The sequence below is a fragment of the Hemiscyllium ocellatum genome, chromosome 6 (genome assembly GCF_020745735.1).
Source record: "Hemiscyllium ocellatum isolate sHemOce1 chromosome 6, sHemOce1.pat.X.cur, whole genome shotgun sequence".
Taxonomy (NCBI): domain Eukaryota; kingdom Metazoa; phylum Chordata; class Chondrichthyes; order Orectolobiformes; family Hemiscylliidae; genus Hemiscyllium; species Hemiscyllium ocellatum.
In genome coordinates this window covers 45,817,933-45,845,808 of record NC_083406.1, presented here as the reverse complement: position 1 = coordinate 45,845,808, position 27,876 = coordinate 45,817,933, and the positions used below count along the sequence as shown (strand labels likewise).

Below are 27,876 nucleotides of genomic sequence, written 5' to 3'. Positions count from 1 at the left end.
AAAGCACAGTAGGTCAGGCAGCATCTGAGGAGCAGGAGAATCTATGTTTCTGGCATAAGCCCTTCAACAGGAATGGGGGTGGTGGTGGTGTAGGGGGAAAGAGACTGGGAGACAAATAGGAGGGTGGAGGTGGGTTTGGGGGTCAGGGGAAATGGACTGGGAGATAAATAGAGGGTGGGGGTGGGGATGAGGTAGTTGGGAAGATGATAGGTAGATGCAGGTGGAGGGTGATGGTGATAGGTCAGAACGGAGGATGGAGCAGATAGGTAGGAGGAAAGATGGACAGGAAGGATAGTTCAAGAGGGTGGTGCCAAGTTGGAGGTTTGGATCTGGGATGAGGTTGGGGTAGGGGAATTAGGAAACTGGTGAAGTCGACGTTGTTGTCATGTGGTTGGAGGATCCCAAGGCAGAAGGTGAAGCCTGAGGTCAATCTATCAGGCTTCATTAAATTGTTTGTGCATCACAGGTATAGGTGGTGATTGATCTATGATGCTGCATAATCTAACCAAGAGTACTTGGACATGGATTCTGACTCGACACAGTAAGGTAATACCCAAGGGTAAATATAGCATTTAGTACTTGGAGGTGACTTTCCCTTACTATATGGATGTTTGTTTAATGTTATTGTCCTTTGAAAAGCCTCACATTGCATAGTACTGAAGAATGAAACAATTACTCCAGCTACACTGGCTACGGTGGCAGCCATTTTCATCTGAATTGCATATTTGCTATTTGGATAATGATGAAATCAAACAGCAATTGCACTTAGGAACATAAGAACACAGGAAAAGAGGAACAGGAGTAGGCCTTTCAGTCCCTTAGGCCTGTTTGCTGTTCAATAATATCATGTCTGATCTGTCACCTGACTCCATTTGTGATAAATGCATTTTTGGTGATCAAATACAGGTGGAAGTATACGAATGGCTGAACCCTTGGGAGCATTGATATGCAGAGGGATCTGGGTGTGTACACCCCACAGATCACTGAAGGCAGTAGAACAGGTAGATAAGGCAGTTAACAAAAGGCCTATGGCTTGCTTGCCTTCATTGGAAGGGGCATTGAGCAAGGATAGACAAGGCATGCTGTAGCTTTATAGAATTTTAGTTAGACCACACTTGGAATATTGTGTACAATTCTGGTCACAACACTACCAGAAGGATGTTGATGTTTCAGGGAGGGTACAGAAAAGGTTTACCAGGATGTTGCCTAGTATGGAGGATTTTAGCAGTGAAGAAAGGTTAGATAGGCTGGGTTTGTTTTCATTGGAACACAGGAGGTTAAGAGGTGACCTGAGAGAAGTTTATAAAATTGTAAATGGTATGAATATAGGGGAAAATATAGGCTTTTTCCCTGGGTGGAGGGGTGAATTACTAGGGGACACAGGTTCAAAGGGCAGATGGGTTTAGAGCACGTTATTTACACCAAGGGTGGTGAGTGCCTGAAATGCACGGTGATGGAAGCAGTCACAATAGCGGCATTCAAGAAATACCTGGATTAATACATGAATAGGAAAGGAATAGAGGGATACAGATCCTGGAAGTAAAGATAGTTTTAGTATGAAAGGGCAAAATGTGTAAGCTCAGGCTTGGAGGGCCAAAGGGCCTGTTTCTGTGTTGTACTGTTCTTTCGTCTATATGCCTACCTTGGCTCATGCCCCTTGATATCCTTGCTTAATGAAAATTAGTCAATCTCAGATTTAAATTTAACAACTGAATTAGCATTGACTACTATTTGAGAAAGAGAGTTCCAAACCTCCACTAATCTGTGCATGCAGAAGTACTTTTAAACATCTCTCCTGAATGCCTTGCCCTGACTCTTAGATTATCCCTCCTGGTTCTAGAATCATAAACCAGTGGAAGTAGTTTATCTTTACCTATCATGTCTTTCCCTGTTCATATCCAGAAAATCTCAGTTAGATCATCCCTTAACTTTCTAAATCCTCTGGAATAAAGCCTAATTTGTCTAATCATTCCTTCTAACTTAACCCAAAAAGTCAAGGAATGAACCTTGTAAACTTGCTTCACAGAGTGAGTCACAGACTCAACCTCTCTGTCGAGGTGACCCCAAATATTCACATTTACCTCTACTTCAACTGTATCAGCTTTAGTTCTCCCAATATTACCAGCTAACCCATCTATTTAACTATTCAGCTCCATGTTTTACTTCCTGAGCCCCGGGACCTCGAGACATCATGCCAAACATCATACAAAGTAGTACAAACCAAAAGAACTGAGAATGCTGTAAACTAGGAACAAAAACAGAAGCTGCTGGAAAAGCTCAGCAGGTCTGACAGCAGCTGTGAAGAGAAATCAGAGTTAACATTTCGGGTCCGATGATCCTTCCTCAGAACTAATGGTAGATGAGAAAATGTTGATTTATATGCAGAAGATAGAGCTTTGGAGAGGGGAGGGGGGCGGGGGGAGATTGGTGGGGATAATGAGTAAACGATAAGTAGGGATAAAGCTCAAAGAGAGAGAACAGTTGGCAGTGGACAAGAAAAAAGATTGGAAAGGAAATGGCGTCGGAGAAAGGAGCAGATCTTCTTCAAAGTGGGTATGCCTAGAAGAGATATGGCAGTGAGTTAAATAAGAAATAAAAACCGAAAGAACTGTGGATACTGTAAATCAGGAACAGAAACAGAAGTTGCTGGAAAAGCTCAGCAGATATAGTAATGGATTCCAATTTATTGTCCTTTTCTGTATCTCATCATGCTGACTTTAATCCCAGCGTCCCTATTACACCAAAGCAGCTGTACCTGATAATCCCTCCTTGATTTGGAGTGGATAGAATCCCAGGACTGACAAGGCCCACCACCTTGATTGACTTGGAAAAGACAGCCTCATCTAATGAATAACCAGGCTCCTGACTGATCTATACGCAAAGTTAAAACTCATACAACATCAGGTTATAGTCCAACAGGTTTAATTGGAAGCACTAGCTTTCGGAGCGCTGCCCCTTCATCAGGTGGTTGTGGAGTATAAGATTGTAAGACACAGAATTTATAGCTACGCAGCCCACTATCTAACATAGTGTGTCTCCCCAGGCTGTATTGGACCCATAGGTATACACAGGCATGATTGACACACATGCAGTGTGGTTGCTATTTAAATTGCTGGTACACGGTGCAATATGAGATTGATGTCGCAATTGACATGCAGTAGTATATGCCATCTTATAACTTATGAAAGCTGACAACTATGACAAGTTAGAAAAAAGTAAGGACTGAAGATGCTGAAGAGTCAGAGTCAAAATGTGTGGCACTAGAAAAATGCACCAGGTCAGGCAGAATCCGTGGAGCAGGAGAGTCAGCTCCCTGGATGTGGCCTGGCCTGCTGTGCTTTTCTATTGCCATACTGTTCAAATATGACAAACTGCCTGGCTTTGTGTCCACACTAAAAGGTAAGTCAAGAGAGAAGTATGTGTCCACACTAAAAAATAAGTCAAGAGAGAAGTATGGAGAACTTTTAAGCTATAGCCAAGAGGACAAAGCACTAAAGGCAGGGCAAACCATGGTGGGGATTCTGTAAGCAATCAAGCCAGTGAAATGTGAGTGAATGTTCAGATAGCAAGCAGAGATCCCTGAGATGCAGGTCATGAGCTAGGTCCCTCTACACAAAGTGTCTGGCAGCAGCATTACAGCAAAAGGTGCCATTGCATTCCAAAGTGAAGCACTGAATTTCAGAACAGTCTTGTAAATGGATCAGAGATGTGCCATGAGGATGCAGTGAGGCTCATACATGTCTTATGCCAACATCTGTGGAAGGGGAGAATGTGTGGTTAACCCCCAAGGAGCATGTCCTGAGATTTTGGGGACACATGTCCAGGAGCAAGTGGTGGGCTGGAGATGACTGGTACCTGCTCTGATTATCAAGTCAGCATTGGTGCCATTCTTTTGCTAACAAGAATTGGGAGAATGGGAAACTTCATAATAAAGAGGTGACATTTTTACAGGTGACTCATTGCTCACTAACTATAATCTTATCTCGCTCTGTTCAACACTTGCTTAGAAAATAGGACATCTTGTCCTTCCCATTGAGAATTTTCTTACTACCAATCTCATGTGATTTGCTCAATTTTGTCCCTAGTGTCCACATTGTTCAGTGATTAAACAGATTCTGCCCAGCATGTCCGTTGTTTGTCCATCTCCATGGGAAGCTCCTTCCACTGGATGCAAATAATCATATAAATGTTGTATTTGCATATGGCCAGTTTATTATAATGCACAGCACCTCTAAATTTTTTTGGTATGGAACTGCACCTCAGTATCTTAAAGAGAACAACTTGTAAGCAGTCTATACTGCACCTTTCAGGTTGCTACCTATTTGTCCACATTGTGAAGATTGCCAACAACTCTTTTGTGTTATTGCCCAGCTTTGCAGGGTAGATTCTGTGTCACACATTCCTCCAGTAGTCACTACTTTACAAATACCAAATACTTTTGCATTATTACTTTTAGCAAGCATCCAGCTGTCCTGCTAATTCAATGTATGGAATTTAATGCTGTCCTCCATAATTAGTTTTCTAGTGAGGGCTATTAAATCAGGCTGGAGGCTTGCAAATCTGGATCCTACCTCCTCTACCCAGGACTAAGTGCTCACCAGAATGGCGTTTCTACCCTGCTACTGACTGAAGCCCAAGAAGGGCCTTATTCCACTGCCGCTTAGGAACAGGAGCAGACAGGAACTGTCATACGAAGAGTGTGATAAGGAAACCAGAGGGTCTCTAATTCATAGACCCTCAGTGCCTGATACAGTAAGTAAACAGAACCTTACAAGATATAAAAAGAAAAAATATGGGATGTTCCAAAACATCAGAATATTGCTTCAATAAACCAATATATGCTTACTCTTAACACACTTTGTTATCCTGTGCTTGCTTTAAAAGAAGGCATTAAATATTGTATACATGTATATTTAAAACATCAGTAACCTTTAGGTGCTGCCTTTACAGAAGTCTAGTAAGTATAAATGACAATTGCTGCATCTTACTTTCTCCTGTTGGATAAGGTCTCCTCATCTTCTTTATGAGTGATTTTCAGCCCAGGTTTATCATTGTAAGGATCTGTTTGGTGTTCCAAAGGTTGAGTGGGCTTTCGAACAGGATGTCCACAGGCTCTATTTACCTGAAAAGAAAAAGATGACTTACTTGGAATCAACAACATTAAGATAGAATTTACAACTGAAAAATATTTCTTAAAATGTTTGCTCAGTTAAGTCAGCTTCAATATATTGCATCAGTTTTTACACTAAGTTAATTTGATTCAGTATGGTTTATTCAAATTTATACATAATATCCACACGTGAGGCAAAGAATACAGGCTGATCCCATTTTTAAAAGAAAAATGGTGGAAAACTATGATTACAACGCTCAAGAAATGCAATGACTAATCTGCAGTTCTCAATTCACAGATAACTCATCAAATAAAGGAGATTGTCATGTGAGATTACTTCAGCAATAATATCACATTCATAATTCGTCAACACCACCAATATTTATCCTCACAAATTTTACTTATGCTGCAAGTTGTTATTTTATAACATGTTTGAGACCTGGGATTGAAAAAGGAGTTTTTTTTATGGTCTGTTATTTCTGTTCCTTCATTCTTGGTAAGTGCAGAGTTAATGGCCAAGAAGCCATTTTTTTTTTATATTTCAAGTGTAAAAATGCCTGCAGTTTCCAACTGTTTGTTTTCAATCCTGTGCATTTATACACTTCATCTCCAATAAATCTGATTTGTAGTCTATGGCCAAAGGCAAAGTCAAGCAGAGTGTTGATTCTTTCAGTTAAAGTCAAAGAAATTGTACAGCAGCAATGCAATGAAAAGGTTGCCATGTTTCCCCTAAGCACCTTGTTAGTACAGGATTATTATATTTCAAGGGGAATGGGAGACCAAAATGTTTAACAACAACAGAAACTTTTTTGAGGAGGCATTTATTTTACAATACAGCAGGCTAGACTAACCTGTTGCCTTCAAAACTGTCAATGGTGTCATTATGATGTCACATGATCAACAAACTTGAATAAGTACTCAACATGCACTTTATATCAGAGGCCCTTGAAATAAAAACATTGGAAATATTACCCAGTAAGTAAAACATTCCATCAATTCTTATATGGCTGTTGGTGCACCTCAGCCGTTGGCTTATTTTTCTCATTGGCTTTAACCTGTGGTGTTTTAGATGTACTAGAAATGTTCTGAAATGACTGAATGTATAGAGGTTTATATGATGTCATGGTATCCTCCACTGAGGTACTGTGTCCTTCAGATGCTTCGGCTACTTAAACAAGGTCATTTCTCTGGGGTGGAGGAGTCCAGAACCAGAGGGCATAGGTTTAGGGTGAGATAGAAAAAATTTAAAACAGACCTAAGGGGCACCTTTTTCACACAAAGGGTGGTGCATGTATGGATTGAGCTGCAAGAGGAAGTGGTGCAGGTTGATACAATTACAACATTTGAAAGGCATCTGGATGGCATATGATTCGGCAGGGTTGAGAGGGATGTAAGCCAATTGCTAGCAAATGGGACTAGATTCCTTTAAGATATCTGGTTGGCAGAGACCAGTTGGACCGAAGGGTATGTTTCTATGCTGTACATCTCTATGCTTCTGTGATGCTACTGTTCTTTCCTCAAGTATGATAGATTCTGAGGAATCTGATAAGCGATCTACTTAATTTTATTTGAGTTTGATATTTTCCAACCACATTCTTCCCCATTAAAGCTGGAAAATTTCCTTTAGGAACATTTAAGGACTAAGCTTCAGATTGACTGTATAACTGAACATTCACATTAATACAAAAGGCATAACTTCAGCTACAAGTTTCTTAGTACAAGTTTTGAGGATTACAGCAAAATATGGCTTAGCTGCATCTGATATATATTTTGAAGTACCAACGAAATCTTCACTCCAATGTCCACCTCCATTCTTATCAGTTTGCCATTCAGCATAGAAGTTTAATTACATCCACAGAGACCAATATCCAATCATCAAGTCACCCTTTACTTACGCATGGAGAGTCCTTGATACTAACACAGCTCTCTCAGATCCAGCACTCAGTGGGAACAGGATGTCTGACACTCCTGTTTTTATCTGTTAGCCCAGACTCCCTAATTGGACCAGATTAACAGCCCCAATCAGGGAACTCATATTCTATGACATCACCTGACTGACCTCATTACAATCACTACATCCCTCCACCTCTGAGTCTGAGAACATAGGCCAGCTCAGTCTTTGTAGCTCCCTCTGGACCAATTCAGCACTGGGTCAGGATCCTTCAAATCTTCCTCTGATATGGGCAGCATGTAATGCAAAATAGCTCACCTCTTGCACCAGGAGCATCTCAGAAGAAATTCATTCCCCTCTTCAGTTAGCGCAGGCGTTGAAGTGACAACATCCACTGTGCCCATCTCAGAGTCTGCGATATCTTCAACACTTGATGAAGAGGGCTAACTCATGACTTCCAGAACAGTCAGAAAGGCAGTGAAGGAGCCGGACTTGTCTTGCTCCCTCATTGTTTGCAAACAGGCAGCTTTCATATGGTCCACATGCTTGTTCAGGACTGTTGCACCTACTCGAACTTAAAACGTCACTGCACTTGACCTTGCATCAACCAGGCCTCTTAACTTTGCAGGGCCATTCCTGTAGTTCCTGCATCAAACTGAAGTAAGGTCTCTCTCTCGCTTAGTGGAATCTCGTGTCTGGCATTGGTATCTCTGATGCCACTTCACCCTCCCTCTCTGGTCTGGGAAAATCAAATTAATCTCTTGCAAAGTCTTTTCCCCATTAGCAACACTGTTGGAGCTATCCCTGTCATTGCACAGGGTTGATCATATAATCAAATTGGAACCCAGAAAGTTTGGTATCTAGTGAAGCTGTAGACTGTTTCTTCAAGCTTTCCTTCCAAGTTTGGACTGCTTTTCCTGCCAGACCATTGGATGATAGATGGTATGGAGCTATCCTTGTATAACATATAGCATTCAATTTTAGGAAATATCAAATTCCCTGCTGGTAAATGATGGCCCATTATCCGTAACCACACATCCGGGGGTCTATGCATTGCAAAATATGCACACAGTTTTTCGAATGATTGTCACCATGTTTGACAAATGAACTCTATGCACATTTAGCTATTTCAAATAGCATCCACAATGACTAAGAATATTGGAACCAAAAAGGGACCTGCATTGTCAATGTGTAATCATGTCCATGGTTTACCCAGCCATTCTCATGAATGTGGGGAATTTGCTGGCAGTAATCTTTGTCCTTGTTAGTACTCTATGCATTGTCCCACCCATGCGGCTACATCCGCATCTGATCCTGGTCACCAGACATAGCTTTTCGCCAACATTTTCATTTTAGATACTCCTGCAAGACTCTGGGGGAATCTGGTGATGACCTTTGCTTGGGACAATCACTCTTGCTCTTCATAATTAAATACTTTTCCTGATGGTGAAATGGTCTTGCTGGGTCCAGAAAGGGATTAATTCTGGTTGTGATGGTGCCTATGTTTCTTCCATTACCACCAGCTTTTTCAGTTTTGCCAGGATGGGATCTTTCTATGTCCAAAGTCTGAGATTGTCAGCTCTGACTAGAAATGTGTTCAGAAAGTCTAAAATCATTATGGACTGTTCTGATGGCAGTACCACTGATGGTATATCTGCCAACATGAAGCCACTCAATGCATCCAAATTCGCTACTTGGTCTCCCAGATGGTGTTCTGTTATAGTTATATGCACTTAGTATTAGAACCCACTGCTGGATTTGGCCTGAAGATATGGGTGCACAGCCTTGTTCCCTTTAAGTAGACCTAGTAGGGGTTTGTGGTCCATTATTATTATCAATGTACATCTGTAAAGGTTTTAGGGGAACTTCCTGACTCCAAATATGACCACCAAATCTTGCTTCTCTGTCTGGGCATATTTACACTTTGCATTAGCCTGAATGCATATGCTATTGGGCATTCCTCTCCATTGGGTCACTGTTGAGCAAATACTACCCCGATGTCGTAAGTGGGAGGCATTGCATGTCATTACCAGCTCTCATTTGGGATCATGGTGAGCTAACAGTTTCGAGGATGATAGCTGTTTCTTCACTTTTCTGAAACCTATTGCTTGGCTAATAAGACCCATTTTTAAGAGTTGATGCAAAGGTGTCAGCATGGAGACCAGGTTATGTATGAACTTTCCAGAATAGTTCACCAGCTCAAGGAAAAACCAAAGCTTTGGTGCTGATGTGGGAACCAGGATGTGATCATCCTCATTTTATCTTCCAAGTTTAACCTGGTCTTGCTGATCTTTTAGCCCAAGTACATCACTTGGGGTACCCGGTACACACATTTTTTCCTTTCTAAGGTGTACATCCCACCTTGGAAAAATGTCTAAGGACTACATTTTTGCAGTAGCAGCTGGACCAGTGACAGCAAGGACCAGGGAAGGTAAATTAATAACTTATCTTGTGAATAGGCAGAGCACATGCTGAGCAGGAGCAGACATGGGATCGCTGAGTAAGTGAGGTAATACATTGGGGCAGTTGCTTTACCCAAAATGCTATTTAGGTAGTGTCTCCCACCCATCCTCCTCCTCTAACCAATAAAAAGGTTCTGTGCACTGATTTAGTAAGGTTACTAGTTTATTTTTCAATCAGCTCTTTGAGAATTCAGAACAGTGGAAATTTATGATAGGGCAGTTGCATGCTCCTCCTGCAGGATGCACAGGGTCACTATGAATGTCCATACTGACTTCATCTGTGGGAAGTGCACCCGACTCCAGCTCTTCAGAAACCGAGCTAGGGAACTGGAGCTGGAGCTGGATGGACTTTGGATCATTCGGTAGGCTGAGAGGGTAATTGAGAGGAGTTACTGGGAGGTAGTCACACGTCAGGTACAGGAAAGTATTAGATGGGTTACACTCAGGGGTCATGGCGGAAAGGTTTAGGGAAAACACAAAGGCATTCTTCTCCTACGTGAGGAATAAGAAAATGATCAGAGAGAGGGTAGGGCCAATCAGGGATTCTGGATGAAACTTATGCCTGGAGTCTGAAGAGGTAGGGAAGGCGCTAAATGAGTTTTTTTTTTGCTTCAGTATTCATTAGAGATAGGGACCTGTTTATAGTGAGAACACTCTGGTCTAGGTTAATAGGCTTGTACAGTTTGATATTAAGGAAGTGGATGTGCTGGAAATTCTGGGGAGCATCAAGATAGATTAAGTCCCCAGGGCCAGACCAGATATATCCAAGGTTACTACAGGAAGTGAAGAATGAGACTGCTGCGCTTGTGGCGATGATCTTTGCATCCTCACTCTCCACCGGAGTAGTACTGACTGATTGAAGGGAGGTGAATGTTGTTCCTTTGTTCAAGAAAGGGAATAAGGAAATTCATGGGAATTACAGGTCAGTCAGTCTTATGTCTGTGGTCAGCAAGGTACTGGAAAGGATTCGGAGAGATAGGATTTATGACTATTTGAAAAAACATAGCTTGATTAAAGGTAATCAGCATGGCTTTGTGAGGGGCTGGATATGCCTCTCAAGCATTATTGCTTTCTTTGAGGATGTGACGAGACAATTGCCGAAGGTCGAGCAGTGGATGTGACTTATATGGATTTCAGTAAGGCATTTGATAAGGCTCACCACATTAGGCTCATTCAGAAAGTTATGAGGTATGAGATACAGGGAAATTTGGCTGTCTGGATACAGAATTGGCTGGCCGAAAGAAGACAGTGAGTGGTAGTGGATGGAAAGTATTCTGCCTGGAGGTTGGTGACCAATGGTTTCCCACAGGGATCTTTTCTTGGGCCTCTGCTCTTTGTAGTTTTTATAAATTACTTGGATGAAGAAGTGGAAGGATGGGTGAGTAAGTTTGCTGATGATAGAAAGTTTGTTGGTATTGTAGATAGTGTTGAGGGCTGTTCAAGGCTATAACATGACATTGACAGGATGCAGTTCTGGGCTGAGAAATAGCAGATGGAGTTCAGCCTGGATAAATGTGACTATTCATTTGAATGCTGAATATAGGGTTCAAGACAAGATTCTTGGAAGTGTGGAGGAACAGCGGGATCTTAGGATCCATGTCCATAGATCCTTCAAAGTTGACACCCAATTTGATAAAGTTGTTAGGAAGGTGTATGGTGTTTTAGCTTTCATTAATGGGGGGATTGAGTTTAAGAACTGTGAAGTTTTGCTGCAGCTCTGTAAAACCGTGGTTAGATCACACTTGGAATATTGTGTCCAGTTCTGATCACCTCATTATAGGAAGGATGTAGATGCTTTCGAGAGGGTGCAGAGGAGATTTACCAGAATGCTGCCTATATTGGAGAGCTTGTCTTCTGAAGTGAGGTTGAGTGAGCTTGGGCTTTTCACACAGGAGACAAGAAGGAAGAGAGGTGACTTGTTACAGATGTAAAAGGTAATGAGTGGCGTAGATAAATTAGACAGCCAGAGACTTTTCCCCAGGACAGCAATGGCTGTCAAGAGGAGTCATAATTTTAAGGTGATTGAAGGAAGGCATTGGGGAGATGTCAGAGGTAGATTCTTTATGCAGAGTTGGGCGTGTGTGGAATGCACTGCCAGCGGTAGCAGTAGAGTCAGAGACATTAAGGACACTTAAGCAACTGGTGGACAAACACATGGATGGCAGTAAATTGAGGGGTGTTTACGTTCAGTTGATCTTAAATTAAAATAAATGCTCAGTTCTATGTTCAATGTTCTGTATTGAAGTTCTCAAAGTGCTGCTTATTGGTCTTCACTGTTATTAGCACTTCATCTTGGTAAATTGCGACATGGGGAAAACCTTGTAAAATGTTCATCATCATCCACTGAAAAATAGCACAGACTGACAATAACCCAAATGGCAGTGTAGTATTTTGGTACAAACTCTTATGGGTTTTTATTGTAGCATACTTCTGGGAATCCACACCTGAACATAATTGCATGCTCACATAGCTCATGTCCAGCTTTGTAATTGACAGCCCCCCCTGCCAGCTTTGTGTATGAATCCTCCATATGAGGAATTGGGTATTTATTCAACTGTGAAATGTGGTTTACTGTTTGTTTAAAATCTTACAAAGGCGAACCAACCCATTGCGCTTCACAATCGGTAAGACTGGTGCTGCCCATTCTGCAACCTGTACTCGTTTGATGTTTCCTTCACTTCCCAGCCTTCTGATTTCTACTTCTACTTTTGCCTATAAAGCAAATGACACCGGGCAGGTATTGTAGAATTGAGGAATTGCTTCCTGGTCAAAATGCAAGGTGGCCTTGGCTCCTTTTGATTGTCCTAGACCTTCCAGAAAAACTTCCAGCTATTTAATTAGGCTGTCACTCAGGCAGACATTTTCTCATCAAAAAATGTTAAGCCAATCTACGTGAATCTTTCTCAACCACTTTCACCCCATTAATCTGAGCCCGAGCCTTTTACAAAATCAATGGTTACTAAACCAGCTACTTTATGTAAGAGTCCAGAACTGAAGTTGCACCTTTAATCTGTAAAATTCACTTGCAATCACTCTCAGTTTAGCTGTGGTCTTAAACAAACTTAAGGTTGAAGTCCACAGCCAATTTTGTTAGAGACTGGACGCACTGGTATCGACCTCTATTAGAACTCAGTGACCATTTAACCTGATATTTATTTTGATTGGATGTTGCGAAGCAACTTAATTGTTCCAAATCAGATGTAGATGGACTTTTCAGGGTGTGTGCCCTCCTAGATACTAGCCTATAAGTTCTCTGGCTCACGTTAGATCTAGTGGCACTCTTTTGCTGTCTCAAGTCTGCATACTAGCATCAACTGCAATAGTTTGTCGGCCTGGATCCCGAAGAAAATTTTAATGGTTTGGCCGAGGCTTGGCTTTGTTTTGCAGTTTTGCTGTGGGTTGATCTGGAATCCTTCCATTCAAGATATGTCCTGAGTGAGGCTATACAATTGCTTTCACTCAAGTGGTATTACCCAAGCTCTGTCTGACTGGTAGGGCATCCCTTTCCATTGAAATACCCCACAAATCATATGCTCTACTTGTAGAATTTTCCAATGATAAAACCAGTTATAGTATCTGTTTGAAATCCAGTTTGGACTTCAGCTAGTAGGTTCCTTTGCATGGGGGTTACAACATTAATCCCACTCTCATTGCCACAGAAATAACTCCACAGAGGCTGCTAACCTGTCACCAAGTCACCTCTTATTGACATGTCAAGTGTCCTTGACAGTGAACCAACTCTCTCAGAGCCAGCTCTCAGACTGAACAGAACCTCTGACACTCCTGTTTATATCTGTTAACCAGGGCTTCCTGATTGCTTTATATTTTAAACCACAGTCTCTGATAGCATTATTTTTGTTATCTCCAAATTCACAAAGCTCTGATGACTTCGTTAAAATTGTCACGAACTGGGAAATATATTCACTATCATGCCAATTAATACTTGTGCAATCTGAAATGTTTAACAATCACCAATGATTTTGGTGAAGAATGACACTGTAGGATTCCTCTGTTCCTTCAACAGAGTTTGGAAGCTGGTTTCTCTGGCTGTACCAGACTCCTCAGGAAATTAAAAGTTTCCCCCCACCCCCATAATAATCAAGAATGCAGGAACAAGAATACGTAATTCAATTTTGTTCACTTGAACAAAATAATAACACCTTTCTACCTCTTTGCATTTTCTTCATACAACCCTGTGTTTTTTAAATGCAAAGGGGCACGCATAGCACAATGTTCCACAATAAGGTTAGCATTATCTTGCTGACTGCCTGTTCCTTTCTGATACACATACTTAGCTCTAAACACTTCCCTCCAATGAAGGGCCATCATTACCCATTGATTCCTTCAGAGTAGAGATTCTGAGGGCACTGTTCACCTCATCCCTGGGTTGAATTCCTTGTTTTAATGACTGTACTTGCTACTTTGCAGTGAAGGCACCTTTTCATTCCTTTTCTTCTTTTTTATCAAAGCACCTTATAAAGCTGTAGTGAGGACCACAGTTTCTGTTTCGACAAATTAGTTGATTCACCTGGTGGATCTCAAAGCAGTTTTTACACTCGTCACCAATTTTCTTCTTGAATTACGTTTCAAGGGTAGAAAGATGAAGCATTTAACAACAGCAGGAGCTTTATGGAAGGAGATGGATTCAGCTGTTACCCTCCAAAATGGCCAGAGATATCATCATGATGTCATGTGATAGGACCCTTAAAGTGACAGCCCAATTCACTTACATAAATGCACAAGGGCAATTGTACCCAATATACACAAGGAAATCCACTGAAAGAGTCATAGAGTCATAGAGACATACAGCTCGGAAACAGACCTTTCGGTCCAATTTGTCGATGCAGACCAGATATCCCAAACCAATCTGGTCCCACCTGCAAGCACCCAGCCCAAATCCCTCTAAACTTTTCCTATTTACATACACATCCAGATGCTTTTTAAATGTTGCAATTGTACTAGCCTCCACCACTTCCTCTGGCAGCTCATTCCATACACGTACCACCCTCTGAGTGAAAAAGTTGCCTCTTAGGTCTCAGGTATATCTTTCCCATCTTACCATAAACCTATGCCATCTAGTTCTGGACTCCCCCACCCAAGGAAGAGACTTTATCTATTTATCCTATCCATGCCTCTCATGATTTTAAAAACCTCTATAAGGTCATTCCTCAGCCTTCAACACTCCAGGGAAAACAGCCCCAACCTATTCAACCTCTCCTTCTAGCTCAAATTGTCTAACCCTGGCAGCATCCTTGTAGATCTTTTCTGAACCATTTCAAGTTTCACAATATCCTTCCGATAGGAAGGAAACCAGATTTTCACGCAATATTCCTAAAATGGCCTAACCAATGTCCTGTCCAACCACAACATAATCTTTCAACTCCTGTACTCAATACTCTGACCAATTAAGGAAAACATACCAAATGCCTTCTTCACTATCCTGTCTACCTGAGACTCCACTTTCAAGGAGCCATGAACTTGCACTCCAAAGTCTCTTTGTTCAGCAACACTCCCCAGGATCTTACCATTAAGTATATAAATCCTGCTAAGATTTGCTTTCCCAAAATGTAATACCTCACATTTATCTAAATTAAACTCCATCTGCCACTTCTCAGCCCATTGTCCTATCTGATCAAGATCCCATTGTAATCTGAGGTAACCTTCTTTGCTGTCCACTACACCTCCAATGTTGGTGTCATCTGCAAACTTACTAACTGTACCTCTTATGCTCACATCCAAATCATCTATATAAATGACGAAAAGTAGTAAACCCAGCACCGATCCTTGTGGCACTCCACTGGTCACAGACCTCCAGTCTGAAAAACAACCCTCCAAGACCACCCTCTGTCTTCTACCTTTGAGCCAGTTCTGTATCCAAATGGCTAGTTCTCCCTGTACTCCATGAGATCTAACCTTGCTAACCAGTCTCCCATGGGGAACCTTGTCGAATGCCTTACTGAAGTCCATATAGATCACATCTACTGCTCTGCCCTCATCAATCCTCTTTGTTACTTCTTCAAAAAGTTCAATCAAGTTTGTGAGACATTATTCCCTATGCACAAAGCCATCTTGACTATCCCTAATCAGTCCTTGCCTTTCCAAATACATGTACATCCTTTCCCTCAGGTTCCCTGCAACAACTTGCCCACCATCAATATCAGGCTCACTGGTCTTTAGTTCCTGTCTTGTCTTTACCACCCTTCTTAAACAGTGGCACCACGTTAGCCAACCTCCTCACCTGTGACTATCGATGACACAAATATCTCAGCAAGAGGCTCAGCAATCAATTCCCTAGCTTCCCACAGAGTTTGATGGAAATGGTTTGGGGTTTTGAACATCAACAAAATTATTAATACACAAAATACAAAATGATAATGCAAACTCAATAAATGCTGTTGTTGTACTGTTAAATCTCTGTAATATAGAATCTCTATAGTATGGAGAAAATTCATTTAGCATATCGAATCTGCACTAATCCTTGGAAGATCCCATCCAAACTAAGCTCCTGACCCTATCTCTGTAACCCCATATTCACCATGGCTAATCCACTAGCTTGTACATCCCTGGACACTATGGAGAAATATCGCATGGTCAATCCTTCTGATCTACACATTAGATTAGATTAGATTAGATTACTTACAGTGTGGAAACAGGCCCTTCGGCCCAACAAGTCCACACCGACCCGCCGAAGCGCAACCCACCCATACCCCTACATATACCCCTTACCTAACACTACGGGCAATTTAGCATGACCAATTCACCTGACCCGCACATCTTTGTGACTGTGGGAGGAAACCGGAGCACCCGGAGGAAACCCACGCAGACACGGGGAGAACGTGCAAACTCCACACAGTCAGTCACCTGAGGCAGCAGTACTAACCACTGAGTCACTGTGCTGCCCTCTATATACTATATGTTGAAAGAGAATAGCATAAGAGATACATTCAACAAAATTGAAGTGATACATTTACAATTTTAGCAATCTAATTATTGTTATTCATTTTTTATTATAAGTAACTTAAAGAATGTTACCAGTTATCAGATATGACAGCAAGCCAAATGACAAAACAAATCAAAAAGTATATAAACCGATCAACGTCTTCTTTGTTGCAATCAATGCTTAGAAATTTGTATTTTATTAGTGATGCCCCACATGGAGTGCACCTCCGAAATACATTAACTTGGTGTCACCTTTTACTAATTAAAGTTGACAACAGAGAAAAATAGAAACAGAAGAACAGGACCATTCGGCCCACATCAGCTCTTTAGGGAAACCATGCTTAGTTCCGCACCCCTGGTTTTTTTATGCCAACTTGGTAAATTCCTCATTCTCAAGTTTTCTCTCTCACTTCCTTTTAAAATTGTTGATGGATCCAAAGTTCTACCATCTTTACAAGGTGAGCATTTTCGATCCTGGCAGCAATCAGGCCAAACAATCTTTCACTCTGTTTGCCAAGAACTTTGAAACTTTGAATTCTGGTTATTGACCCTGTCACTAAAGTGAAACATTTTTCTGTATCTACTTAATTAAAATGTTCCATCATCTTAAAAATCAAGTTCAATGAAAACCAATAACAGGTAAAGAGAACCCAATGTGTGATTAGCTTGTGCCCATTCAAAGTAATGCAGGCAGCACGCAAATCTTCCCAAACTTTTAGCTTGCTATTCTTCATGTGCGAGGTATTTGACTGTGAATGTCAGTTGGCTCCTTAGTAGACAAGGAGAACATTACAACCAAATTTTGTTTACTTCTCAGTTGACATCTATATGCTTCTACAGTTGAATCTGCTACATGATGTTCAAAATCACAAACATTGCCTGATTTCCTTTCCCTTCTGCTACAATTTTCACTAGTTTCTGAGCAATTCTCTTTCTTTGGGCAAAATTAAGTCTCCAAGACCACAAAGTTAAACCTGGAAGTTTCTGGTTGGAATGGCTCGGAGTTATTCTTGGAATTGCCACAAAGGTTAAATATTTTTTTCAAAATATACAAAATTCCCACATTTCTTTTTTTGAAATCCAGGTTGAATGAAAGCACAGTTAATGCTTCTGTAAATTAAGCAGCAATCTTTATTTATTACAAATAGGTTGATTATAGCCGAAGGGAATCAGCTGTCAAAATATAATTGTACCAGTTAAAATTCTGACCCCCCCTCCTTATAAAACTCCCCCAATACACATGCAGACAGACAGAAAAAAGGTGTTATGCTTGGAGAGAAAAACTGGGAAAGTATTTCAATTTTCCCTGTCCATAAGGTTCACTGAGATGGTCCCAATGGCTTGCCAGGACATGCTGTTTGTCAGTCTCTCTCTTCTTCGGTGTTTTCCACTTCCTAGCAGGAGATGCAGACTGCCTGGTTCAAAGATTATAAAATATCTACCTTATTGGTTAACACAGTTTATACCCACCGGGGATAGAAAATAAAGTGACTGTCTTCAGGTATTCAGTGTCTTTACTTTAGATGCGAGGACAGTACCTTAGCTTCCGGGGGTCAAGAGGCTATATTGTTCACATCTGCAAGCTGCTCAACTCACGAGGAATTAATCACATAGTTGTTGACAGTTAAAAAGCCATTTTTAGCAATAACTAGTTGCCACTCAACCATCTAATAGGAATCTCACTTCCTACACACTTCCAGGTGCCATTACGTGTTCAGCCACCTGACCCCAATGCTTAATCAAACAACAGTAGAAACAGGACTTACAATAAGTGTTGGAAACTTGCTTTTAAAAGGTGCAGCAAACTCTTAAACCCCTAAAGTGTCCTTTCCCCATTTCAGTTCACAAGCAAAACCACAGAAAAATATATAAGACTTAGTTACAAAAACAGAAATTACTGGCAAAACTCAGCAGGTCTGACAGCATCTGTGTGAAGAAAGCAGAGTTAATGTTTTGAGTCCAGCAACTCTTCATCAGAACCAGACTCGAAAGTTAACTTTGCTTCTTCCTCCAGATGGTGCCAGGCCTGCTGAATTTCGCCAACAATTTCTTTCGTTGTTTTAGATCTCCAACATTCAAAAGATTTTTAAAATAAGATACAGCATTTACAATGAAACCAATTTCATTATATTAACTCTTCTTTTTAAAAATTTGTTTTTATACTTGTGGCTAGTCTTTTTGTGCCTCAAACTCTTACTTTTCCATTTATCAATATTTGAGGTTGTTGTGGTTCTGTTCGCCGAGCTGGAAGTTTTTGTTGCAAACGTTTCGTCCCCTGGCTAGGCGACATCATCAATGCTTTGGAGCCTCCTGCAAAGCGCTTCTTTGATGTTTCTTCTGGTATTTATAGTGGTCTGTCCTTGCCGCTTCCGATTGTCAGTTTCAGCTGTCCGCTGTAGTGGTTGGTATATTGGGTCTAGGTCGATGTGTTTGTTGATGGAGTTTATGGATGAGTGCCATGCCTCTAGGAATTCCCTGGCTGTTTTCTGTCTGGCTTGCCCTATGATAGTAGTGTTGTCCCAGTCGAATTCATGTTGCTTGTTGTCTGCGTGTGTGGCTACTAGGGATAGCTGGTCGTGTCGTTTCGTGGCTAGTTGATGTTCATGTATGCGGATTGTTAGCTGTCTTCCTGTTTGTCCTATATAGTGTTTTGTGCAGTCCTTGCATGGTATTTTGTACACTACATTAGTTTTGCTCATGTTGGGTATCAGGTCCTTCGTTCTAGTAAGTTGTTGTCTGAGCGTCACTGTTGGTTTGTGTGCCGTTATGAGTCCTAAGGGTCGCAGTAGTCTGGCTGTCAGTTCTGAAACGCTCCTGATGTATGGTAGTGTGGCTAGTCCTTTTGGTTGTGGCATGTCCTCGTTCCGTGGTCTATCTCTTAGGCATCTGTTGATGAAGTTGCGCAGGTATCCGTTTTTGGCGAATACCTTGTATAGGTGTTCCTCTTCTTCTTTTTGCAGTTCTGGTGTACTGCAGTGTGTTGTGGCCCTTTTGAATAGTGTCCTGATGCAGCTTCGTTTGTGTGTGTTGGTGTGGTTACTTTCATAGTTTAGGACTTGGTCTGTGTGTGTTGCTTTCCTGTATACCCTTGTGGTGAATTCTCCGTTCGGTGTTCTCTGTACCATTATGGGAGTTGGATGTCCTTTTCTTCTTCTCTCGTGAATCGGATTCCTGTGAGTGTGGCGTTGATGATCCGGTGTGTTTTTTCTATTTCCACAATGTAAGAAACTATTCTGAATACGTCTATATACTGCTCATCTTGACTACTGTTGTACATCTGATTTTTTTCAGTTCATATCAAGATTAAAAACTCCTTGATTTATGTAATGTCTTTCTGAGAAGTTCTTGTTCCTTATTTCTATTTACCCTTCTCTAATGTGTTGTTATTGTGAAGTGACCTGTCCACTATTCTAACAGTGACTTCTTGACTTTATCATTTCTTATTTCCAACCAAACTCTCCACATCTTGATTTCCTGAAATTAGGTCAACCTCTTTATTCCTCGTATACAATAATTGGCTAACAGAGCCACCACCCAACTTTGTTCTAGTTTCCTGTCATTCTTAAATGTCCTGCATTATTCCAAATGCATGTCATCCAACAGCTATATCGGTAGTGCTATCAAATCAAATTTATTTGCACTCTTACTTCATCTGTTTTATTTCAAATTCTATGTGCAATCATATCCAGAAACTTTAGTTTTATCCTTTCCTCATTTAGTAAATTCTATTCTTAATTGTTGGCTCACTCTTAGGTCAATGTTCTTTGTCCCTTCCTGTCAGAGCCCAAGCAGAAGCTGAAATAGGAAGATCCTTTACAAAAAGAATGCTGGTCCAAGGCAGTGGAAGACTGTCTCTGGTACTGTTTTGGAATCAGTGGATGGACCACATTTAAGCACTCAGTGGAAAACTTAGATGTCACCACTGTCATTCGTGAATGTATAGAGGACTGTGTACACAAGAAATCAATCTGCATGTTTCCCAAGCAGAGACCTTGGACGAACCTGGAAATCCACTCCCTACCTGATGTGTAGCATTCAAGTTGGACGACCCACATCTATACCAGAGATTCAGATATGATCTTCACAAAGCCATCAGGGACGACAAAAGGCTATATTGGACCAAGTTAGAGGTCTAAACCAACCAAAACAGACTCTCACTATCTGTGGCAAGGCCTAAACAACATTACAGGATACATAATGAAGCAGAGCAAGATAGCAAGATACCCATCCCTTGCTGATGCACTCAATGCTTATTATGCTCGATTATGCAGAATACCAACAGCGTGGTGTCACCTGCCCTGGCAGCCCCGGATGCACCTGTGCCTACTATCACTGGTGCAGATGTCGGACCAGTTTTCCTCAGAATCTATCCAAGGAAAGTGACAGGCCTGGATGGAGTCCCTGGATGAGCACTTGGATTCTGGCAGAGGTGTTCATTCACAATAACATCTTCAACCTCTCTTTCCTACAAGTTGAAGTCCCAACCTGCTTCAAGAAGACCACTATCACCCCAGTACCTAAGAAATCACATACAGCATGCCTTAATGACTACTGCTCAGTGGCCCTGACATCCATAATCACAAAGTGCTTCTCGAGGCTGGTCATGACCTCAATCCTCAGCAATTTGTCTACCAGCAAAACAGATCCACAGTGGACGCCATTTCCCTCACCCTGCACTCATCCCTGGAACATCTGGACAAGGACACCTATGTCAGACTCCTCCGCATTGATTACAGCTCCGCCTTCAGCACCATTATCCCCTCCAGGATGTTTTCAAAACTCCGAGACCTTCGTCTTGGCTCTAGCCTCTGCAACTGTATCCTCAGCTTCCTGACCCACAGACCACAGTCAGTAAAGATAGGCGAAAGTGAGGACTGCAGGTGCTGGAGATTAGAGTCAAGATTAGAGTGGTGTTGGAAATGCACAGCAAGTCAGGCAGCATCCGAGGAGCAGGAAAATCAATGTGTCGGGCAGGAGCCCTTCATCAGGATTCCTGATGGAGAACTCCTGCCCGAAATGGTGATTTTCCTGCTCCTCCGATGCTGCCTGACCTGCTGTACATTTCCAACACCACTCTAATCTTGAGTCAGCGAAGGTGGACAATTGCACCTTCTCCACAATAACACTCAACACTGAAGCCCCCCCTACCCCCTCAAAGGATACATCCTCACTCACTTACTGTACTCCCTGATCACCTACAACTGTGTTGCCAAATTCTGAACGAATGTCACCTACAAGTTTCCTGATGACACCATCATGGTAGAATGGAAATCTAACAACGATGAGTCACAATACAGAAAGGAGATAGAGAGCTTGATGACATGGTGCAATGAGAACAACCTCTCTCTCAATGTCAACAAAACTAAGGAACTGATCATTGACTTTAGTAAGAAAGAAGGAGAACATGTCCCCATCATCATCAACGGAGATGAGGTTGAGAGAATGGTGAGCATCAAGTTCCTAGGAGTGACAATAACTGACAACTGTCCTGGACTTCCCACGTAGATGCGAATGGTTATGAAGGCACAACAATGCCTCTTCTTCCTCAGTCAGCTCAGGAAACTTGGCATGTCCATAAGAACCCTTACCACCTTTACAGATGCACCATTGAAAGCATACTGTCCAAGAGCATTATTGCCTGATATGGCAATTGCTCTATCCAGGACCCTAAGAAACTACAGAAGATTGTGTGCTCAGCTGAGACCATCATGGAAGCCAACCTTCTGTCCACGGACTCATTGAACATGACTTATTGCTGCAGAAAGGCCAGCAACGTCATCAAAGACCCATCACACCCTGGCAATGGTCTTCTACAACCTCTTCCATCAGGTAAAATATACAGAAGCTTGAACATACGCACCAGCAGGTTCAGGAATTGCTTCTTCCTGGCTATTTTTAGACAGATGTATGGACTCTCTAATTTCAAATAATGCTGATCTTGCAATGTAAACTGTGTGCCTCTGTCTCAGTTTCTTTTCATCCTATGATATGTACATCCTTGCTTATTATGATCTGCCTGTACAAAACTTTTCACTGCACTTAGATACATGTGACAATAAATAAATCAAATCAAATCAAACCATTTGTTTCCCACATTAGTACCTTTCTCGTTGTCCTTTAGTGTATTCTTTGTCTTACCACATCTCCCTAAATTTGATCCCTTGCCACTTGTTTAAAATTGTCTTTACTCCTCTAGTTATGAGGTTGTCAAGAACACCACCTCAGCATCGTTCAGGTGGAGACCATTGGTTCAGATCTCACTTTCCCCAGTATTGAAGCTAGTGATAGATAAAATTTACAAAAGCAATGGAATGTGAAAGTTACAGCTGTTAATGCCAGAATTTTAATCCTTAGAATCAGGCTGGACACACAGAACTTTTTGTATTACACGTGGTCAAGGCCCATAAATGCAACTCCAAATGCCATGTCTCAGTGCCATATCTCCACAGCAGGACATGTCCGCGATCGTCCGTCAGCAATTTCTAAACATCAGGGAGCTACAAACCTCACACAGTATATCTCAGTTTTGATTTGGAGATGCTGGTCTTGGACTGGGGTGTACACAGTTAAAAATCACACACCAGGTTTTAGTCCAAGAGGAAGCACACTAGCTTTCAGAGCAACGCACAATCGCCTGATGAAGGAGCGTCGCTCCAAAAGCTAGTGTGCTTCCAATTAAACCTGTTGGACTATAACCTGGTGTTGTGTGATTTTTATCTCAGTTTTGATTAGCTTGACAGTTCTGACTTGCACATCCCCAAACAGACTCTCTGTACAAATACTTGCAGGGTAAGATGGCCAAACCAGCAGGAGGAATACAATTGACAACAGGCACAACTGCATCTTCTCATCCCTTGGAGATGATATGGCACAGCCATTACTGAAGACGATACAAGTGGTGTCTCTGAAGGCAACAAGGGTTGAAGGCATACAGACTGAAGTCACTTGTTATTGATTAATCTCTGAATTGGATATTATTTCCTTGACTATTTAAAATTTAATTCTTGCTGAAACCATCCATGTATCACCATGTTCAGAAGGACTAAGGAGTTGGAATAGTCAAAGTGGAACTAGTTTCAGAAGTAAGAGGGAGGATAGTCTATGCCTCTTGCTTCTGTGCAGAAGTGGGCAGAAGGGAGGGACAAAGGAATATGATCAAAGGTTTGCCATGCAGTTGTGAGCAACAGAGGTATAGGGAGATATAGGTACAGTACTAATCACAATAATGTTCTGTGACTAATGAAGCTGAATCAAAATGTTAATAACTGGAAAGGGAACTTTTGATTAGTCAATGAAAATGCAGATTATTTGAGGAAGGTCATCAGTGATTTGTTAAGACAAATAGTGTTTCTTGTTTCTCATGTCTATTAGTTTTCTCATGTGGTCATAAAATGGGTTAAACAAAGTAATACTGATGATGTTGTGTGCATAGACTTCCAAAAGATACAGTACTGCATAACAGACTGGTGATAAAGAATGAGAGACCATTAAAAAGAAGGGATAGCCCAGAAACTGGCTCCAAAATTGGTTGGGTAACAAGAAGCAGAGAGTAATTGTTGATTAGTGCAAGTTTTTTTTTGGTCTGGAGGAAGGTGTTTACAGTGGAGTTCCCTCAGGATAGATGTTGTTCCTGACATTTTAAGCATGTAGATCTTGGTATACAGGATGTAGTTTCAAACACTGTGATTAAACAAAACTCAGAAACATCATGAATCATGAGGAGAATAAGTTTTGAACTTCAAAAGGACATAATGGGTAATTGGAAAGGGCCAACAGGTAGCAGAGAAGTGTGAGATGATTCATTTTAGCACAAAGAACACTGAAACACCAGAGAAAATAAAAGATACAATTCTCAAACAAAAACAGAAATCGCTGGCAAAACTCAGCATCTGTGGAGAGAAATCAGAGTTCGCGTTTCAGGTCCAGTGACCCTTCTTTAGAAGGCAAAAGTGAGGACTGCAGATGTTGGAGATCAGAGTCAAGATTAGAGTGGTGCTGGAAAAGCACAGCAGTCAGGCAGCATTTGAGGATAAGTAAAATTTACGTTTCGGGCAAAAGCCCTTCATCAGGAATAAGCCAGGGAGCCTCCAGGGTGGAGAGATAATTGGGGGTGGGTGAGACTGGGGAGAAGATAGATAAGAATGCAATAGGTGGATGGAGGTGGGGATGAAGGTGATAGGTTGGAGGGGAGGTGGAACAGATAGGTGGGAAGGAAGATTGGCAGGTAGGACAGGTCATGAGGACGGTGCTGAGCTGACAGGCTGGAACTGGGGTAAGGTGGGGGAGGGGAAATGCGGAAACTGGTGAAGTCCACATTGATGCCTTGGGGTTGAAGTGTTCCAAGGCAGAAGATGAGGCATCCTTCCTCCAGGCGTCGAGTGATGAGGGAGTGGCGTTGGAGGAGGCCCAGGACCTGCATGTCCTCGGCAGAGTGGGAGGGGAAGTTGAAATGTTTAGCCACGGGGTGGTGTGGTTGATTGGTGCGGGTGTCCGGGAGATGTTCCCCAAAGAGCTCTGCGAGAAGGCATCTTGTGTCCCCAACGTGAAGGAGACTGCATCGGGAACAACGGGTACAATAAATGACGTTGATAGATGTGGAAGGCTCCTTGATGGAGTTGAGGGGCGAGGTGTGGGCACAAGTTTTGCAATTCCTGCGGTGGTAGGAGAAGGTGCCAGGAGGGTTGGGTAGGTTGTTTGGGGGGGCTGTGGACCTGACCAGGTAGTCACGGTTGTGGAAAGCAGATAGGGGGTGGGGAGGGAAAGAGGGAAATCCTCCTTCCCACCTATCTGCTCCACCCTCCTCTCCGACCTATCACCTTCATCCAAACCTCCATCCACATACTGCACTCTTATCTACCTTCTCCCCAGCCCCATCCCCTTCCTATTTATCCCAGAGACTCCCTGCCTTCTTCAGAAGGGTCTGTTCTGAAGATATTGTCATAGATATTGCCAGACTTGCTAGGTTTTTCCAACAATTTCTGTTTTTCTTTCTCATTTCCAACATGCATCATTATGGAGTCATAGAATTTAACAGCACAGAAACAGACCTATCAGTCCAAATGAGTCCATGCCAAACATAATCTCAAATTAAACTAGCCCTACCTGCCTGCAGTTGGTCCATATCCCTTCATACATTTCTATTCATGTACTTTTCTAAATGTATTTTAAACATTGCAACCGTACCCACATCCACCATTTCTGCACGCTGTTCATTCCACACACAAACAACTCTTTGTGCAAAAAATTGCTTATCATGGATTTTTAAGATCTTTATCCTCATTCATTAAAAATATGCCTCCTACTCTTGAAATCCCTCACTTTAGGAAGGGATACCTGCCATTTACCTTATCTATACCCCTCATGACTTTATAAGCCCCTAAAAGTTTGCATCTCAAACTTCTACTCTCCAGTGAAAAATGGCTTAGTGCATCCAGCCCAGCTTTATAACTCAAACTCTCCATTCCCAACAACATCCTGGTTAATTTCTTCTGAACCTTCTCCAGCTTAATAATATCCTTCCTCTAACAGGGCGACCAGGACTGGACACAGTACTCCAGTAGAAGCCTCACGAACATCCTGTACATCCTCAACATAACATCGCAACTCCTATATTCAAATTTCTGTGCAATGAAGACAAGCATGCTAAATGCCTTCTTAACCATCTTATCTACATGTGATGCAAACTTCAAAAATGTATGTATCTGAATGATTAAGTCTCGCTGTTTTACAACTCTGCTCAAGACCCGACCTTTAATTGTAACGTATTATCTTTGTTTGTTTAACCAAAATATAAGAGCTCACATTTACCCAAATTAAACTCCATTTGTCGCTCTTCAGTCCATTGATCCAATTGAATAAGATCTCTTTGTCATCTTAGATAACAGTCTTCACTTTACCACCAATCTCAGTGTCATCTGCTAAGTTACTAACTATGCTTTCTATATTCTCATCAAAATCATTTATATAATTGACAAATTGAAGTAGACCCAGCAGCAATCCTGTGGAACAACCTGGTCACAGGTCTCCAGTCTGGAAAACAACCCTCCACTATCACTTTCTGCCTCCTGTCATTAAGACAATTTTGAAAGCAATTGGCAAGCTCAACGTGAATCCCATGTGATCTAATTTTACTAATTAGTCTATCATGTGGAACCTTGTCAAAGGCTTTATTAAAGACCAAGTAAACATTGATTCTGCTCTACCCTCATCAATTTTCTTGGTTACTTCCTCAAAAACCTCAATCAAGTTTGTGAGACATAATTTTCTGCATACAGTGGGCAGAATGGTGGCACAGTGGTTAGCACTGCTGCCTCACAGTGCCAGAGACCCAGGTTCAATTCCCGCCTCAGGCGACTGACTGTGTGGAGTTTGCACGTTCTCCCCGTGTCTGCGTGGGTTTCCTTCGGGTGCTCCGGCTTCCTCCCACAGTCCAAAAATATGCAGGTTAGGTGAATTGGCCATGCTAAATTGCCCCTAGTGTTAGGTAAGGGGTAAATGTAGGGGTATGGGTGGGTTGCGCTTTGGCAGGTCAGTGTGGACTTGTTGGGCCGAAGGGCCTGTTTCCACACTGTAAGTAATCTAATCTAATCTACATATTCACAAGCCTTCTTAAACACTGTTCATGATTGCTCTCTGGTCCAACTCTCATTCCCTTTTAAACCATTGAACCATAAGGTGAATTCCTAAAATAATATCTATCCTATTTTCACATACAAATTAACTTGCTTATTCCATCAATCATATTAATTGAGTAAGATTAACTGAAAATCTGAATATAGCTTTGAAGTGTGGTTGCCTGTTGCAGAGCCTTATTTGAGTGCAATCCCTTATGTATGTTATGTACTAGATATGTACACATACATAAACTATTTTACACATACAGACATATACTTGCCATATTGCTAATTTCTAACATTGTCATCCCTGGATCAAAAACCCTAGTGTTTCCCTTCCAAGTAGCAGTGTGAGTACCAACATAACAAGGACTGCAACAGGCATAAACTACTTGTGAGCAGTTAAGGATGGGATATAAATATTAGTTTTGTCGGCAACGTAGTGTTAGGTGAATCATATAATCTAAGGCTCCTACACGCTTTGTACTGTTCAAGACATTCATTTGAACCCATTTGTCTATATCTAATATATGATTTTTTTTCTTGACTAGAACTTTAATATCTTCATTCATCCATTGTTCTCCAATCCTACCAGCCCTACCTTTCACTCTTCGAGTAAAAAATGAGGTCCGCAGATGCTGGAGATCACAGCTGCAAATGTGTTGCTGGTCAAAGCACAGCAGGCCAGGCAGCATCTCAGGAATAGAGAATTTGACGTTTCGAGCATAAGCCCTTCATCAGGAATAAGAGAGAGAGCCAAGCAGGCTAAGATAAAAGGTAGGGAGGAGGGACTAGGGGGAGGGGCGGTGGAGGTGGGATAGGTGGAAGGAGGTCAAGGTGAGGGTGATAGGCCGGAGTGGG

General features: G+C 41.8%; 1 protein-coding gene across 1 annotated transcript in view; it reads right to left on the bottom strand.

Moving 5' to 3' along the window:
• gpc5a (glypican 5a) overlaps positions 1-27,876 on the bottom strand; it is a 1,004,507-nt gene that overhangs the window by 682,286 nt on the left and 294,345 nt on the right. The window contains exon 4 of the mRNA XM_060825935.1: positions 4,989-5,122. Coding sequence (XP_060681918.1) covers positions 4,989-5,122 — 134 coding nt within the window. The remainder of the gene's footprint in view (positions 1-4,988; positions 5,123-27,876) is intronic.